General features: G+C 32.9%; 1 protein-coding gene across 1 annotated transcript in view; it reads right to left on the bottom strand.

Moving 5' to 3' along the window:
* LOC106878657 (potassium channel subfamily T member 1) overlaps nucleotides 1-17,627 on the bottom strand; it is a 168,270-nt gene that overhangs the window by 34,969 nt on the left and 115,674 nt on the right. The window contains exons 14-17 of the mRNA XM_052966784.1: nucleotides 15,136-15,291; nucleotides 9,382-9,490; nucleotides 7,093-7,242; nucleotides 6,066-6,253 (exon numbers count right to left, since the gene is read on the bottom strand). Coding sequence (XP_052822744.1) covers nucleotides 6,066-6,253; nucleotides 7,093-7,242; nucleotides 9,382-9,490; nucleotides 15,136-15,291 — 603 coding nt within the window. The remainder of the gene's footprint in view (nucleotides 1-6,065; nucleotides 6,254-7,092; nucleotides 7,243-9,381; nucleotides 9,491-15,135; nucleotides 15,292-17,627) is intronic.

The raw sequence follows: 17,627 nt of genomic DNA, 5'->3' as shown, positions 1-17,627 counted from the left end.
ATATATATATATATATATATATATATATATATATAATCGGCCAGTTGTTCTTACATCAGAAAAGCACTGTCTAAAAGAGAATTTAAGCAGTTGTACTTCTAACCAGTTAGAAAATTACCATTAGTTTCACATCTATTATTGCATTTGGCAATACTGACAACTCTTTAGACATGCTAGACAAAAGCACATAGCCTCTTTATTCAAGCGGTAACTTTCTGATTGGCTATATGCTACAGTCAGGAACATACAATTTGACCATATATATATGAAACACAAAATTATAAATGAAATAGAAGTAAAGCATAAAGATTTAATTTTCAGGTAAGGTATTCTGAAATTGTTAAATAAAAGTTGCTAATAAATTTCACCTAAATTTTTTGAATAACAACCAAATCTATTTATATTAGATTCTGTTTTAATTAGCAATGAGTAGAAAGTTCAATTAACACTTTTAAAAATAACTTTAATATTCACATTAAGAATTGATATTTTAAACAGGTTCAAAAAAAAAAAAAAATTAATTAACTTATTTCAATATTATGTTGGATAAATAACACACATACGCACACAGATAGGTAGATAGATAGACAGACAGACAGACAGATTGACAGATAAAGTATATATCAATTAAGCTATCTACATTTATTAGAGTGCAGATATCTTTCAAAGAACAATCATTAATTGTGATAAGTGAGAATATGTTGAATTTAATTTTAAATCATAACTTAAAGAAATTTAAGCAGGATACTAATGATTAGCCAATGAGAATGTTAACAGTTTATTGATTGGGGCAGTTCACATCTTATAATGTCTGTATTTTTACAGATGAAGCTCTATGGGTTTCATTTCTATTGGAGAAAACCTTGTTATAGTTAACTGAGCTTATTTACCAGAAACAAAGCATACAAATTCAAATCTCTATATTTTTGTTACACGACAGTGCTAATAATGAAATTTTAAAAATTGAATGCACCATTACTTGTGTTTTTATCAAACTTAAATATGATGAAAGCAAGTTTATTTAGTACATAACAGAATATTTTCCCCTCTTTAACTCTTGTCTCAAGTCAACGTTGTAGCAAGTTTGTCTAGTTTAACTGAGGTTTGATAAAGATATGCAGTCAATGAAAATTAGTAATTGATGAAGTAATTCAAATAGAACTATAAACATTCTACTGAAACAAGTGCAAATTAGTGATTATCTAAATTAAACATTTGCTGTATGGAATCGTGTGCAAAATCAAAGATCTTAATTGACATGTATTCCTTTATTTAACGTTCTCCTTTATATCTGTTAGAAAGATTTAATGTAGGTATGTCAGGAATATAAGATTCCATCAAAACAGGCCTGAAACTTTAAATCAATTATTATCCCAACATATTAAAATAATTGACAACAATAGAAAAATTCTTTGAGATATGTATGTATGTATGTACATATGCATGTATATATGCATGTATACACAATTTTCCTTTGAATTTTATTTAAGTTCTTCTTGAGAGAGTTTAAACTGGTTGCTAACAAAGTGACAAGATTTTTTGAGTTAAGAGAGTTCTTGGCTTTTGTAAATATGTGGTTAGGTTGGTAATGGATATATGAATGAATGAATGCGTGTGTGTGTGTATGCATATATGTATGTCCATTTATCGGTACGTCCGTATTTATGGCAGTAATGCTAGTCTTAATAGTTCTTCACAATGAATCTATGTTAGAATAAATTTTTGAAAAGGATTTTCAGTAAAATATATTTAGGACGCTCATTGTAAATCAAATTTTGAAAATCATCAAAAATGAACATCTGAAATAGCTATATGAGAAACAGATAATCTTTCAAGCATTTAGAGTGAAAACAATTTAAATTTTTAAAAAATGAGCTTTAAGAATGCCATTATCAAATATTTCAACTTCAAGTTTGCCAAATTTTCTTTTACAAACTTTTGAGAGTTATATTATTTTTATAGATCCCGTGTATAAGAAAATGTTTTTATTTGAATTTACAGCATGCTTTTTCAACACGAGCACACTTATTTAGATAACACGACTCAAAGGCAGCAACCTGACAGAATTATTACTGCACCAGACAAAATGCTTAGCCACATTTATTCCAGTTTTATATTTTGAGTCCAAATTTTGCCACTGTCAATTTGCCTTTCATCTTTTGAGGTTGATAAAATGAATATTAGTTGAGCACAGGCAGGTTCAATGTAAATGACAAGCCCACTCCCCCAAAATTTCAGGCCTTGTGCCTATAGTAAAAGGAAATATAACAGGACAATTATGAATATAGTGTCATCATTTTAAAAAGTTTCTTTTCATAAAAAATACAATCAACATTTTCAACCATTTCTACATTAAAACAAAAAATTAATGTTTCAGTATAGGCTTTACTAAGTGACCTAGCTTTTTATTGAATATCTAACATTTTTCAGCACAAATTCAAGATTATAATTAAATGTTATGTATTACATATGATTTATAAATGTTACTCTTTGTGTATCTATAGTTTAATAAATTGGGGATGAGGAATATATGTTAATAATTTATAAAGAAGAGGTAAAGAAGCTAACTTACAAATTTTAACAGATAATTTTTTAAACATTAGCAATATGTCAGCATGGAATTGGATCACTTCAGTATATTGTAGTATATTTCATTTTAGTGAACTATAAGTATTATTCATTGAGTTTAATTGTGTATTAATACAGTATTTTTCATTAATGTTAACTATAAAGTTGGAAATGTCAAAATTTAAATTAAATATTGATACATTTATATACACAAAATCCTATATATCATTGTCATTATGATGATGACCATCATTACCACTAGCATCATCACCACCATCATCATCATCATCTTCATTATTGTCACTATTAGTGTCCATTTTTCAATGTTGGCTTACAATGAATGAATCTGCTGTTTAGCACATCCTCAGTGTATAAAGCACTTAGTATACAAAAAGTGTGTAGAAATTTCTTAAGATGTACCTAATATGAGTAATGTGTACTGAAATCAATGGCAGGCTGACAGGGAATAAGGACTTTGCATATGGTAGATAAGCTGGTGTAGTTAGCTCTCAGACCACCAGTAAAATAAATTTGTTGCGATGCTCAAAAGTCTCTATAGAAGTAGTAGATAACTTCTACTACTTTAGTGATCTAATTACCAGAGGAGGAAAGAGTTCTAAAAGCATAGTAGCCAGATTTAGAATATGGTGTAAAAAGTTCAGGGAGCTATTACATCTACAGACAAAAGGAGAATTCTCTTTCCAAGTGAAAGGTGTATTGTATAATATAAACTGTAATATTGTATGGTAGTAAGATAGGTGCACTGAATACAGAAGATGTCTGTAGATTGGGGAAAGACATGAAGTGAACATAAACTAGTAATCAGTGACCCCAGATAAGGGATACATAATCTCAGAGATACATAACAACTGGAAGAGAGAACAACAACAATGATAATGGTGGTGGTAATGGTAATGGCTATGATGACAATAACAACAATGATGCTGTTTCATATTAATAACTTTGTAGATAAAAACAACTATTGGTTGGTTTAGATAATTAGTAGTTTTCTTCTGGATGAAATAGGTTTGTAAATTGCATTACCATTATTACCTCTGGGCAAATTTGTCATAGGTATGTCAATACCTGCCATATGTATATCAATAACTGTGAAGAACAAGAAAATAATCCTAATAAATGGCAACTGCAAATTATTTCTTTGACAAGTGGATAAACACTTTATTGTCAGTCTTATGAAAAGTCTAATATATAATGAAATTCAAGGAACATAATATTGTGATTTTCTTGTGTACAGTAATATAAACATTGGAAGAATAAAAATGCAGGTATGTAGATAATTTTTCTGAAAAGAGATAAGAAGTTGTAATATTTAGTCTCATGTTCATAGCTTGTAAGATAGCATAAAAAACTTTTTTTTTTTTTTATCCAAAGCCAAACTCAAAAAGTGTAGTGCTCCAAACTGTTGCAGGCTTCCATAGGAGGAGTGGGAAGAATTGATAGAACTTCTGTAGTTTGATGTTTGGAAATAAAATGCTGGAAATGAATTTCATAAGTATAGTTCTGAATAGAAAATATTAGGCAAAGGAATTAGTACGATGTTAAGTGATGAGACACAATTGGAGTGACAAGATAAAAAGAGGAAATACATGGAATGTTTTAATGTAAAGGTGGTTTATGGGTGCTTTGTCCACAAGAGCAGAGGTTTTGTATTATTCTTAGAGGTATATTTAGCAAGAGGTTTTGATGAGGCTAAATAGCAATGTCATATGCAGAGGAGCATAATAAAAAATGACAGTGAGCAAGTCATTGATATATATTTTAAAAAAACGATATAAACCCGGATTACACTAGAGGGAATGGATTTAGATTTAAAGAGATCTCTTTTGATGCACATTATGAGTGAGAAAGCTGGAAAAACTTCTAATACAGGAGTTAATAACTGGTTGGAGACACAACATCACTAACATGTATTCTTTTAAAATAAAGAGTTGTGTGCATATTGTAATATGTGAACTGGAGAAAGGAAAAGCAATGTTGAAGCTTTTCCATACATCATCTTGTGATGCACCTGGACACATCATTAGTGATGTTATCTGGGATCATTAAGTGTTTTGGGCCTTTTAACAATCAGACACTCTCACCTAGGCAACCCAATCAGAGTTAATGAAATCTCAGCTCGAGCTCAGTTAACACTACTCCTTCCAGAACTCATAACTCCTGATCCACAACTACTTTAAGACAACCTCCTCGACCAACTAAATGAACTTTCATCCACTAGCCCCTGTGATGTCCAACATGTTGTAATCTCTGCAGAAGGACTGACCTGCAAACCCCCTATATCGTACTTCACTGGCATCACACATTGCTTGCCACCCATTGCTTTGGCATGTCTACACCAGCTCAGCATATTTTATTCTTTTCCTCTCATCTTCATCCTCACTAAGGTCTTCCAAGGAAATGAAGAGTTCTAACAGAACCACCTACATCAGATGCTTCTGAGATTAGCACTACATGTAGCCTGACAATGATGAGAGAACAACACATATATATATACACCCATTAATATAGTTTAATCACTATTTGACAAACTTACTGTTTTCTCTCTCTGCCTCTACACAACTACTACCATGTATTCTACTCCTTTGAACTAGTTAACTGTATACCCTACCTTTCCTTAGCTTGCCTTCTGTCTGCCATGCTGTCTAAACTCTCAAAACCTATATATAAGTGCATTTTCCAATTCTTTTTTTTTTGCAATTACTTCCTAGTGTCTGCAATGTCAGAAAAAAATGGCTAACTTCTCCCAGAAGCTTTAAATCTCAAGACGAAGCCATTCTTCTTCTTCATTACAAATAGCAACAGCCACAACAATAACAATATCAAATGATGTAGTTTGTGTATCAGTGGTTGAAGTGTAATAAGAGTGTAAGGCGGCGAGCTGGCAGAAACGTTAGCGCGCCGGGTGAAATGCTTACCAGTATTTCGTCTGTCTTTACGTTCTGAGTTCAAATTCCGCCGAGGTCGACTTTGCCTTTCATCCTTTCGGGGTCGATAAATTAAGTACCAGTTACGCACTGGGGTCGTTATAATCGACTTAATCCCTTTGTCTGTCCTTGTTTGTCCCCTCTATGTTTAGCCCCTTGTGGGTAATAAAGAAATAAGAGTGTAAGAGTAGAGGAACTGTGTGTCACTAAGAATGGGATAGATATCTTTAATGCAGGAGGTAAGTGAACAACTGTTGATGGATAAAGGTATTCAGAGAGTAGTGGATCAACAGATGAACTTACACAAATAAGAAGAGACACTTTAAGTCAAAAGGCTGAAAAACTTTCATTACAAGCATCCAGATGAGAGAGGTGAATGGAAAGAAAATGGTTAGCACTTTTCAAAAGCAACAACATATAGAGATTAGCAGAGATAGAACATAGAGAATGAGAAATTTCCTATACAGTTTACATATGTCAGCTCCATTATTTAATATATGAAATTTTATGCTAAAAGTAAAACACTTTTATTCAATAACAAGAATAACTTACAGCGTCTCTCTCCATTTAAAGCTTGCTGTTCATTAAAATCATGTTTAATCTGAGCATATTCTTCTTGTGTTATGCTTAAGTAATAACAAATATCAGATTTTTTCAGTGTATAACTCGATCCAGGATTCAGTTGTATTTGATTGTTTGGTTTTAAAGTATCTTCGACTGCAAGCAAACATACACCAAATCTGAAATAAAATTTAATAACAATAATTGTGTCAGAATTAATAGAATACAACTACTAGCTACACCAGTAGAGCTCTAACAAAAACAAATATTGTTTATCATTATTATATTTCTTTATCATCAATTTCAAAATATTTTATCATGCATTAATAAATAAAATAGATTTGTTCAATAACTTATCATCATATTGAAACTAAGCCAAGTGTATTCTCTATTTCTTCTTTTTACTGCAAGAAAATGGGCAGATATCAAGAAATCATTTGACTTTTTTGAATAGATTAACTTTGCCTTCATATTTTAGGCATGTTTTTCTTTTGACTATTATTTATTTTTTTAATCACAATTTTCAATATTCCTAAATTAGCTAAGATTAAAGGATCAAAACATCATTCCATATCTTCTTCGCATACTTTATCCAGTTATATTTTCTTTTAATTGATGAGAAATCTCAATTGAACTGAAACCTTTCTCATATTTTTCAAACAGAGTTACAAGCCAAATCACTGCTCCTTGAAACACCACATAAAATCCCATCAAAGTTCTGTAGTCTTAAATAATTTTGATAACTCACCACTTTATGCTTTGTTACATTTCTTTTGAGTTTATTTTATGAAATATTTTTATGATGTAATATGTTTCTATGTAATATTTTGAATTATATATATATATATATATATATATATATATATATAGCGAATCTGCGTGACACTTAGCTTTAGAAATATGAACTTATTTACAACAGATTTAAATGGTTTCTATGTAATTAAGATTTCAGAAACCCTTGAAGAAATAAATAAATTGGACTTTTGTCAAAGAAAACAAAAATTAAAATGGGACATACTTTGCATGAGCATCAGCTGAAGCTTCAGTGAAGCTTTTTCCTATGTAGTGACTGAAAAACAAGCTATTTTCAAGGGAAATATGGTAAAGTTCATTCCCTGAATGACGTCCATAAATTTTCTGCCACCTTTCTGGAGCATCTTTACCTATACTAAACAGAAATAGAATACAACATAATATTAAAGGGCTAGGTAAAAATAATGAGAAACCTCTATGAACTCACATGAACCCTAACACATATAACACACATAACTCTAACAACATATTAACTTGCTTTAAAAATAAAGTTTTAACCTGTTCTTGTGTCACCTCCACTTACGCATTCTCAATCCATGTTTTTAAGTCAGTTATTAAACAGCACAATATTTTACATAATTATCAAACACTCTAATCTACCACATTGTAAATAAGTACCAAAGGTATTTGTCCTCAGTTATGATTCCATTCACATCTAGGATGCTTTATTTTCTTCAATGGAGATGTGATGAAAACAAAGATGATCTTAATTGGATTTGAACTCAGAGTGTAAAGGACCATAACTAAATATCATAGGATAAGCTCCTCACTGGTGACAGCAAAAGAAATAGAATTGACGAGTGTTTAGTTATTGCTAAACAGAGTTTGAATATTACAGTGAGTATCAGTTGGAGATGAAAAGGGTTGTCTGGACTAACTTCTAGATATATGACAAGAAAAAATTAAATGGTGCTTCAAAAATCAAAACCAGGTAAATGAAAGACAATGTTTTTCTCAGTGCTGTCCATATAGAATACAGTTTTGCTCACTAATGACTGCATCTTTGCTACCAATCAAGGTAGATCCTTCTTAAGGACTAGTCTGTGAGGTTTAAAGGAAGACAGACAAATTGTTATGTTTAATAAAATTAAGATGGTTTCCAATTTTTGAAACTTGCCAAACACCATGATGTAGAAGTTATATGGAGGCAAACTGTTTTGTTGAATAAGGTTAAGATGGTTTCCGGCGTTATATAAAGGCAAAATCTATTTTGTTTACTCATTGATAAAAGCGTAATATTTTCTGGAAGTGGCAAGTATGTGACAGTTTGGAAACCACTGGTCTACAGCACTATCCAAGATATTGGAGCAGTACTCCATTCTGACTTTCACTTGTCTTTTGTATGGCATTAGTAGTTGTTGAAGTATTTTCTGGCTCTGAAGAGGAAGATCAGTCATTTTGATGCAGTCTTTGTAGAGTTGAAAAAGTGAGATCATCAGCAAGGTGATGGTGAGACCTAGCTTATATTGTTTATATTTATTGGAGAACAAGTTAGTGATGTTGATATATGCAGTGGTTATCTCTTTGTTCTGGCAAAGAGATAATTCTCCTGTTGGAGAAATGTGTTAAGAGTGCCTGTGCATGAAGTTAGCTTGCATATGGATAATGCTTGTGTGCTGTAAGCTAAGGAAGATGATAAATAGGTTATTGATGTATAAGAAGTGTGTAAAGGACAAAACCAAACCTTGAGACAAACCAGAGATGATAGTGTGTAGGTCTCCATCAGAGATCTCCATCAGCAGATGCTATGATGTTGCAATATGAGAGAATACCTCTAGTCCAAGAGATAGCTGGGACCCATTCACAGACAGCTTAACTAAAGATTCACATCTATATATATCTATTCAAATGCTTTGTGACCATACACTTTTACTAAATTTATTATTGGTAAGAGCTCACTGGTAAGTGACATAACAAAAACAAGTTTCCAGAAAATCTGAATTTTAAAAAACCTCAGAGGTTATCATTGAAAGAGAAGTGTTGGAGAAGGTGGCTATTAATGACTGCTTCCATCAAATTTGAAATGTTGTATGTGTTAATTGGCAAGGATTGAGGGGTTACTTTTCTTAGTAACGAGATACACACACAGTAGTATGTTTGGAAAATCAGGTTAGAGAGAGAAAAAAGAGATAGAAGAATTTGATGAGAATAGGAGTTAAATCTAGGACACATTGTTTAAGGGTAATGGAAGGATCACTACCAGAGCCAGTCATGTAGATTATGTAAGTTCAAACAATATCCTTTGCAATAAAGTAGCAGTGAAGAGTATAACCGATGTAATTCAGATATGTGATCAATTGCAGATGTTGGAATATGTGTCTGAAGCAGAAAGATTTATAAATTAGAAGGAAAGGTTGAAGCAGTAACAAACAAAAAAGGGGAAAAACAAAAAAAAAATTTCCACGATAAAATTAGGGGTGCATATTTTGATGATAAAACATAAAACTAAAGAAGTACTTGAAACACTCAACTAATATAATAAATTGGCACTTACTCTCCTTCATAAGTATGAAGCATTAATGTCACCAATGTTGATATTCCTGGATACATGCAATTATTGGCAAAGAGAGCATATTTAAATTCATCTTCACATACTATACAATCTGAAATATATAAATAATTTCAGTTAGAGTCTTCTACTTAATCATCTCTATGGTAGATGTATTAGTACCAATATATAAAATGCCATTTTTAGTGACTCTAGAGTGTCCCACCCATCCAATATTTTTCTTTTTATTTATTTAATTATTTATTTATTCATTTCTTTTTCACCCTCGTAGTCTTTGAATAGACCTGTGATGAGCTTGGTTCTCTTCTGCTAGACTGGAATTTCTTTGCCGTTTTTTTTAGCTGATAAATCTAGCCCTAATCATCATGGAATAATATTAATTATAATAAAGAAGACAGACATACATTAACTAGCATACCTGCATCCTCAAAATTGCAGATAGTTTTATTAATTATGATTCTGGAAGCTGAACTGCTTTCATGGGTGAATGAGCACTTTCAAAACACATCTGAGAGCACCCAACAGGACTTGGCACGATCTCACATCTCCAAACAGACACAGTACTGGATTCAGAAAAACATTCCATCATTCATAGGTAAAGATGTATGACCTTCAAAAAGCCCTGATCTCAAACCTTTGGGGTTTTTCTTTCTTTTTATTTTTTTGAGATACTCTTTGCTTGATACTCTGAAGGCAAAACTGCACTAGGAATGGGCTTCAATTCCCCAAGAACATCTGCATGCCATGTGTGAATCATTGACACTTAGACTTAATGATTTGTATCAAATAAAATTGATAGTATCATAATTGCTTTTCTTTTACCGTTACATTATAATGCTCAGACCTGAAATATAACAATATTTTGCTTTGACAAAATTGAAAAAAATTGGTTACCATAATTTTGGGACATTGGGACATCCTGTATATATGTATATATACAGAGTGCGGTGAATAATCTGTTGTCTAAATTATGGAAAAATGAAAATAACACTGACATCTCATTTTAACAGATATATTTACCAAAATTACATAAAGATATCTTGAAATACTAAAGAGTAAATTTATTCAATAAAATCACCATTAGCTTTAACTACGATCTCCAGACAACCTCAGAATCTCCTGCAACTCTTTTGGGTGGTCTCCTTGTTTAAGTTGGTGAATGCAGCCATAATCCTTGCTTTCAGTTCATCTTTGGTGTTGCAAGGAGTTTTGTTGGTCTCTTGCTCAATTACCCCCCACACATAATAATCAGTGGGGTTGCAATCTAAGGAGTTAGGTAGCCAGATGTTAGAGGTGATGTGGTCACAAAAATTGTCTGACAGCCATGACTGGGTTCTACTGCTTGTGTGGCATGGTGCAGAGTCCTGTTGCCAGACATAAGGTCTTCCAGCAGCTACCCTCTTCTCCCAGGACAGCACTACCTCCACCAGGCACTTAATGTAGGCTTCCGTGTTCAATCTGAGGACGTGTGGGAAGATAAACAGAGGCATGATGTTATCGTCACTAGTGATCTCTCCAAACATCATGATGTTGACTGGGTGTTTAATTTTTATTATTCTTAGTACATTTCCTCAGATTGCACTGTTCTCAGACTGACACCCAAACACTCTGAAATGTTCATATTGGAGCTTCTGGTGTGAATGTCATGCAGTACAGCATCTCGTTTCCAAATTTCTAGCAGAGTGAATTGTGTCATGTCACTGTTTTACTCACAGATGATGCCCAACTGATCCTACCATACTGTGTAGTTGACAAAATCAAAAACAATGTGCATGCATGAAATTGAAAATATAAAATGGCAACAATTTACCCATCGCACCCTGTGTATATGTATACACATATATGTACATATATATACATATATATATTATAATGTTAGGGAATTAAAAATCCGAACTTACAAAGAAATGCAATTTGATAATATCAAATTGAGTTATGTACTGAAAAATATTTTAATAATTTAGAGAAGAGCCACATGGTGCAACTCGCACGAAGAAGGAGATCAGACACCATCAAGAAAAGTGTACTATACAAAACTAGTTTAAAAATCTAAAAAATCCAAGGCAGAATTTATAATACATACAATATATGAAATATTGGACTAAGAATTTAAGTTAGTTACGTTTATGAAATGAAAGTGAAAGAAAGACTACGTGCGTTTCATAACCACATAACAGTGGGAAATGTCTGGTCAATTTCCAGTGAATTGAACAAGATAAATACCACTCAGTATGAGGACAATCATCAGGTCAGGTAACTTCGGAATCCGTTTGAGCAACATTTAAACACAAGAAATTGTCAAGGCTTTATAATAAAACACATCAAATAGTAATAAATATCTGTCAAATTTAAGGCATAAAACGTCAAATGGAGAGATAATATCTGTAGATAAAGAAAGGAAAACATGTATAACGAAAGTGTGATTAGCCATTAACGGGGAAAAAAACGTGCAAGAATATAAGAAAAAAAAACTCATCACTTAACGGAGAAACCTGGTTGGCTGAAGTACTATCCGAAGGCAAAGAAATATATACCATGTGTATCACGTGACATGATGGCGCCCATCACGTGACAAGATGGCACCCATCACGTGATCCCAAAGGCCAATCTAACGTTAAGAACCAAAAGACGTGAGACAGCATAGCGTGGAAGGAGAAGGAGGAAGAAAAGCTAAGAAGAAATACTGATAAGGTAAGTGCTTAGACCTAGAATCAAACAATATTATGCTGTAATGTTAGTGAGTAGAAGATAAATCAGTAAAGTGGTGGGAGCAAACATGTAAAAGTAATTAAGGGTACATAAAATATACAAAACTAAAAGACAAAAAATGAGGAAAGGTAGTAATACGGTGGACTTATAAACAACTCAAAGTAGAAAATAGATGTTAATTCAAACCACGTGTAATAAGGACCTACGTACTAGCAAGACTAATTACTACTAGGGATTTAAGCAACAAGTGTAATGAGACTAATGTTAACGTATATCTATTAAACAGCAGAGTAATAATCATAAGGCTATCGCAACTAACTGCCTGGATTATATCCTATTACGAGGTCATAACCAAATAGAAATTAGAATAGAGTTTTGTGAACAACTATATGAACTTATTATGTAAAAAAGTGAGTTTATTAATTTCTTATTGTTAGTGAATAGTATCTCCCTAAACTCGTTAATGCATAAGGAGCAGAATTTACTGCCTGTTCGGTAAGATTTAGCCTTGCAAACTATTTCCCATATTAAATTGTATGTAATTCCTTTCGATTTACATACAATTTAAAATGGGAAATAGTTTGCAAGGTTAAATCTTACCGAACAGACAGTAAATTCTGCTCCTTATGCACTAACGAGTTTAAGGAGATACTATTCACTAATAATAAGAAATTAATAAATTCCCAAGATGAACGAAAAAATAAATGCAGACATAAACTCAGTTTTTTAAATTTTTCTTCTTAGCTTTTCTTCTCCTTCCACGCTATGCTGTCTTGTGTCTCACGTCTTTTGGTTCTTAACGTTAGTTTGACCTTTGTGATCACGTGATGGGCGCCATCTTGTTACGTGATACACATGGTATATATTTCTTTGCCTTCGGATAGTACTTCAGTCAACCAGGTTTCTCCGTTAAGTTAAGTGATGAGTTTTTTTCCCTTATATTCTTTCACGTTTTTCCCCATTACGAGCTAATCACACTTTCGTTATACATGTTTTCCTTTCATTATCTACAGATATTATCTCTCCATTTGACGTTTTATGCCTTAAACTTGACAGATATTTATTACTATTTGATGTGTTTTATTATAAAGCCTTGACAATTTCCTGTGTACTAAATGTTGCTCAAACGGACAGATCTTTATACTTCTCTTTATGCATTTTTAAATTCCGAAGTTATCTGATCTGATGATTGTCCTCATACTGAGTGGTATTTATCTTGTTCAATTCATTGGAGAGTGACCAGATATTTCCCACTATTATGTGGCCATGAAAAGCGCATAGTCTTTCTTCCACTTTCGTTTCATAAACGTAACCGACTTAATTCTTAGTCCAATATTTCATATATTGTATGTATTATAAATTCTGCCTTGGATTTTTTAGATTTTTAAACTAGTTTTGTATAGTACACTTTTCTTGATGGTGTCTGATCTCCTTCTTCATGCGAGTTGCACCATGGTGCTTCTTCTCTAAATTATCAATATATATATATATACGTTTTGCAGATGTGGAAAATGTGAAGAAAAAACAACAGAGGTATTAAGAGGCATCACTTCACAGGAGTTCAAGGATTGCTTCAAACAGTGGAAAACATGTCTGGACAGATGCATTGCTTCAAACGGAGAATACTTTGAAGACAATAAAAGTCTAAATCTATAAAACTAAGTGAATAAAATAACATTCTAAAATTCTGGTTTCTTTTGGGGAACCCCCTTGTGTATATATATACATGCATATATATACATATATATGGCATGACAATATGGTAAAAAGTTTGCTTCCTAACCACATGGTTCAGGGTTCAATCACACTGCATGGTACCTTGGGCAAGTGTCTTCTACTGTAGCTTTGGGCCAACCAAAACTGTGTAAGTGGATCTGGTAAACTGAAACTGAAAGAAACCCATCGTATATATACATGTGTGTTTGTGTGTACATGTGTATATATACATGTGTGTGTGTGTCTGCACGTGTGGGTGTGTGTGTATGTGTGAGTGTTTGTCCCCCACTACCACTTGACAACCAATGTTAGGGTGTTTGCATTCCTGTAACTTCGTGGTTTGGCAAAAGAAACCAATAAAGTTTTTAAACCAGGTTTAAAAAAAGGATATGTACTAGGGTCAATTCATTCAACAAAATTTCTTTAGAGTGGTGCCACAGCATGGCCATAGTCAAATAACCGAAACAAGCAAAATATATATACACATATATATATTTTCAGGACAAGTTTCTCAGTAAAATATTCATCAAATTAGGACATGCACTAGTTACCCATAGTCATTTGGTAGTACGAGAAGGATTAATTCTCAATAACAGGTATAGCAGTATCATCATCAATTATAACAAAAGCAAAACAGATGCTCTAGACCAGGGGTTCCCAACCATTTTTTATCCACAGACCCCTTTGATTACTATTTTATTCTGGTGGACCCCTATAGCCATTCGATGTTTAAAAACTAATTTTATAGAAACTTCTTTCAAAATTTCTTTGTTTTCTCCCCGCACATTAACTTATGTAGGTTGAACTATGTAAAACACTAGAGAAAGAAACTTAGCTGTTTCCTGCGATACATACCAATACAGACATCCAAACCAAAACTTTTTCAGGGACTCTTAAAATATTGTCGCAGATCCAAAATATACTATTTTGTTGCAAAAATCTTATATGGGCCCTTGGGGGCCATATGGACTGCAGTAGAGAACCACTACTCTACACAAAGCAACAAGACAAGTAGAGAACTGATGAACCAAGCCAAAACACAACTAATTAGGGTGAAAATTAGCATGTATAAGCTGGAGGAGGTATCATGGATTCTTTCTTCCTAATGACACAACAATAGGAGTTCTTAGTAGAGAGCAAGCTACTATACATAGTAATAACTAATATTCTTTTTAACTGGAGAACATCATTGAAAAAATATTCTAGTATGGTGGTTACTAAGAAAATTAGGTGTAGAGTATCAGGCTTGCAAGAGCCATACAAGTCATTACAAAGATGCTGCTAGCTTGTAAAAATATGCAATGAGGAATTTACTGTGGAAATAGGTCTCCATTAGGGCACATTTTTCATCCCTGACTTGTTTATTATATTTTTTCAATCCAAAACAGAGGAGTCTGAGAATGACTGTACATAGAACTTTGATATGCAGATGATCTGGTTGTGAAGAAATTCCTAATGTGGAAGCAAAACCTGGAATCAAGAGATCTTAAAATTTTAAAAATGTAAGTTTTATTTGATAAAAAAAGAATACATTTGTGAAGGCCAAGCTTGAAATACATATTAGAGGTTGATAGGAATTTCATATGATGCCCATAATGAGATTCTATATGGTGTACACAGTGGGATTAACAGAGAAGGATTTCATGAGTAGTAGATCTGCAGGAGTAGTTAGTTGCAAAAACATCCATGAAATAAATACTTTAAAATATTTGCAGGGCATAAACACTTAAAAGAGTTGATAGCTTCAATAAACACTTAAAAGAGTTGAGATCTTCAATAACACTTAAAAGAGTTGATAGCTTCAATAACTACTATACTCTGCCATAGTAGTGGCAGAGTATTCCAAAAGTATAGTAGTCAAAGTAGTTTATTGAACTGTTACTTCTGTAACAAAAGTATTGTTTACCATAATAAATGCTGTTGGGTATTTTTATGTAAATATATTTATTTCTTTTCTGTCCTGCTAAACTCTAATAGCAGAATAAATTAAGGAGATAAAAAAGGGTGAATCAAATGACATCTCTGGTAAATATAATATAATGGTAAAATTTGAAAATCTTCAATGCTAGTGTTTTGAGATTTAAGTTGTGAAAATAGATTTAAACAAAATTTCAAATAATAATAATGATGATAATAATAATAACAATAATAATAAATGCCCTGATGCAGTAAAAACCTTAATGCAGTACCAGGCAGTGGCTCTCATGGCTTCTCATCTTAACTGATTGGAAGTCTTATCATGTACATTGTTTTGTCTTGGTATAAAAAGATGGACTACAGCAAATATTCTGCTCAGAACCACAGATTTACTTGTCAGTTGTTTGACCTTAACCTCTTGAGTATGTCCCTTAGTGGCTGTTGATATGTGCATCTCTGATCACAAGAAGAAGTAGTGGGGGAGAATCATAGCCATGTGTTGAAAGGAATTTTGAGGGGTTTGGATAATTCCTCTTTGGAAACATGGGTGTTTCATTCAACATCCTTAAATAACCCTTATTCAAGGACCTTTTGAATAGAATGGGCTACTCGACCTGAAGAAAATTCCAACTGGTCCCCACCTGCAAGATCATGTGCTGTTTATCTTGATATGAGATCACTATGTCAAGCACATATGGCTGTGATGGATGTGCCTGGTGTACCCTTATCAGACGGGTAGCCATGATGAGTATATTGGGCTTCATATATTTTACCCCAGTGTCACTCTGATGGCATGCACTGCTCTCTCACTCAATAATGATAATAATAATGATAGTAATAATAATAATGATGATGATAATCCTTTCTACTAAAGGCACAAGGCCTGAAATTTTGGGGGAGGGGACAGTCGATTACAGCGACCCCAGTGTTTCACTGGTACTTAATTTATCGACCCTGAAAGGATGAAAGCAAAGCTGACCCTAGCAGAATTTGAACTCAGAATGTAGCAACAGACAAAATACTGCTAAGCATTTTGCCCGGCATGCTAACAATTCTGCCAGCTCACCACCTTAATAATAATAATAATAATTGTGTACCCTCATCAGATGGGTAGTCATGATAGGTATATTGGGCTTTGTATATTTGTACCCCAGTGTTACTTTGATGGCATGTGCTGCTCTGTCACTCAATAATAATAGCAATAAGATTAAATGGCAGGGACATTTAACATGTGAAAATGATAAAATACTGTTCCAAAGTCTATCCAAAAACATTGGGAATAAAAACAACAAATAATTAAATAACTGATTACAGGAATTAAAAATATTTCTAAAGGAACAAAAATATCCCACAAGTTTAATTGACACAGCAATCACCAAAGCAAAAAGCATCCCAACCACAACCCACAGACGAAAACAAACACACAAAAATGAAAATAAAAATGAACTCATAAGCATTCCTTTTGTCATCACCCACAACCCAAGACATCATGACATCATCAACACTGCAAAATGATACCTCCCAATTCTTCAACATAAAATAAATGTGTTTCTACACAGTCTCCATCTACCAAGTTATACTCCTATAGCATTAGCAAACCTAAAGCTACAGTAGAAGATATTCACCCCAAGTATTGAGATGTGGAAGTGAATCCAAATCCATATTATTGTAATGAAAAATTCTTTACCTCACAGCTATGCTTACACTTATATATTAAATTACAAGATTATATTGATATCTATTTAAATATTTTCTAAAAGATGACAAATTTTATTGTAGATATTAATTCACCACATGTCCCTCTTCCAGAATGTTATTGACCTTTTACCAAGGTTGACTTCACCTTTTATCCTTCTAGAGCTGATAAAATAAGTGCCAGTTCAGTTCAG

Source organism: Octopus bimaculoides, chromosome 3, assembly GCF_001194135.2.
Source record: "Octopus bimaculoides isolate UCB-OBI-ISO-001 chromosome 3, ASM119413v2, whole genome shotgun sequence".
Classification (NCBI taxonomy): domain Eukaryota; kingdom Metazoa; phylum Mollusca; class Cephalopoda; order Octopoda; family Octopodidae; genus Octopus; species Octopus bimaculoides.
This window is presented reverse-complemented; position numbering and strand designations above follow the sequence as displayed.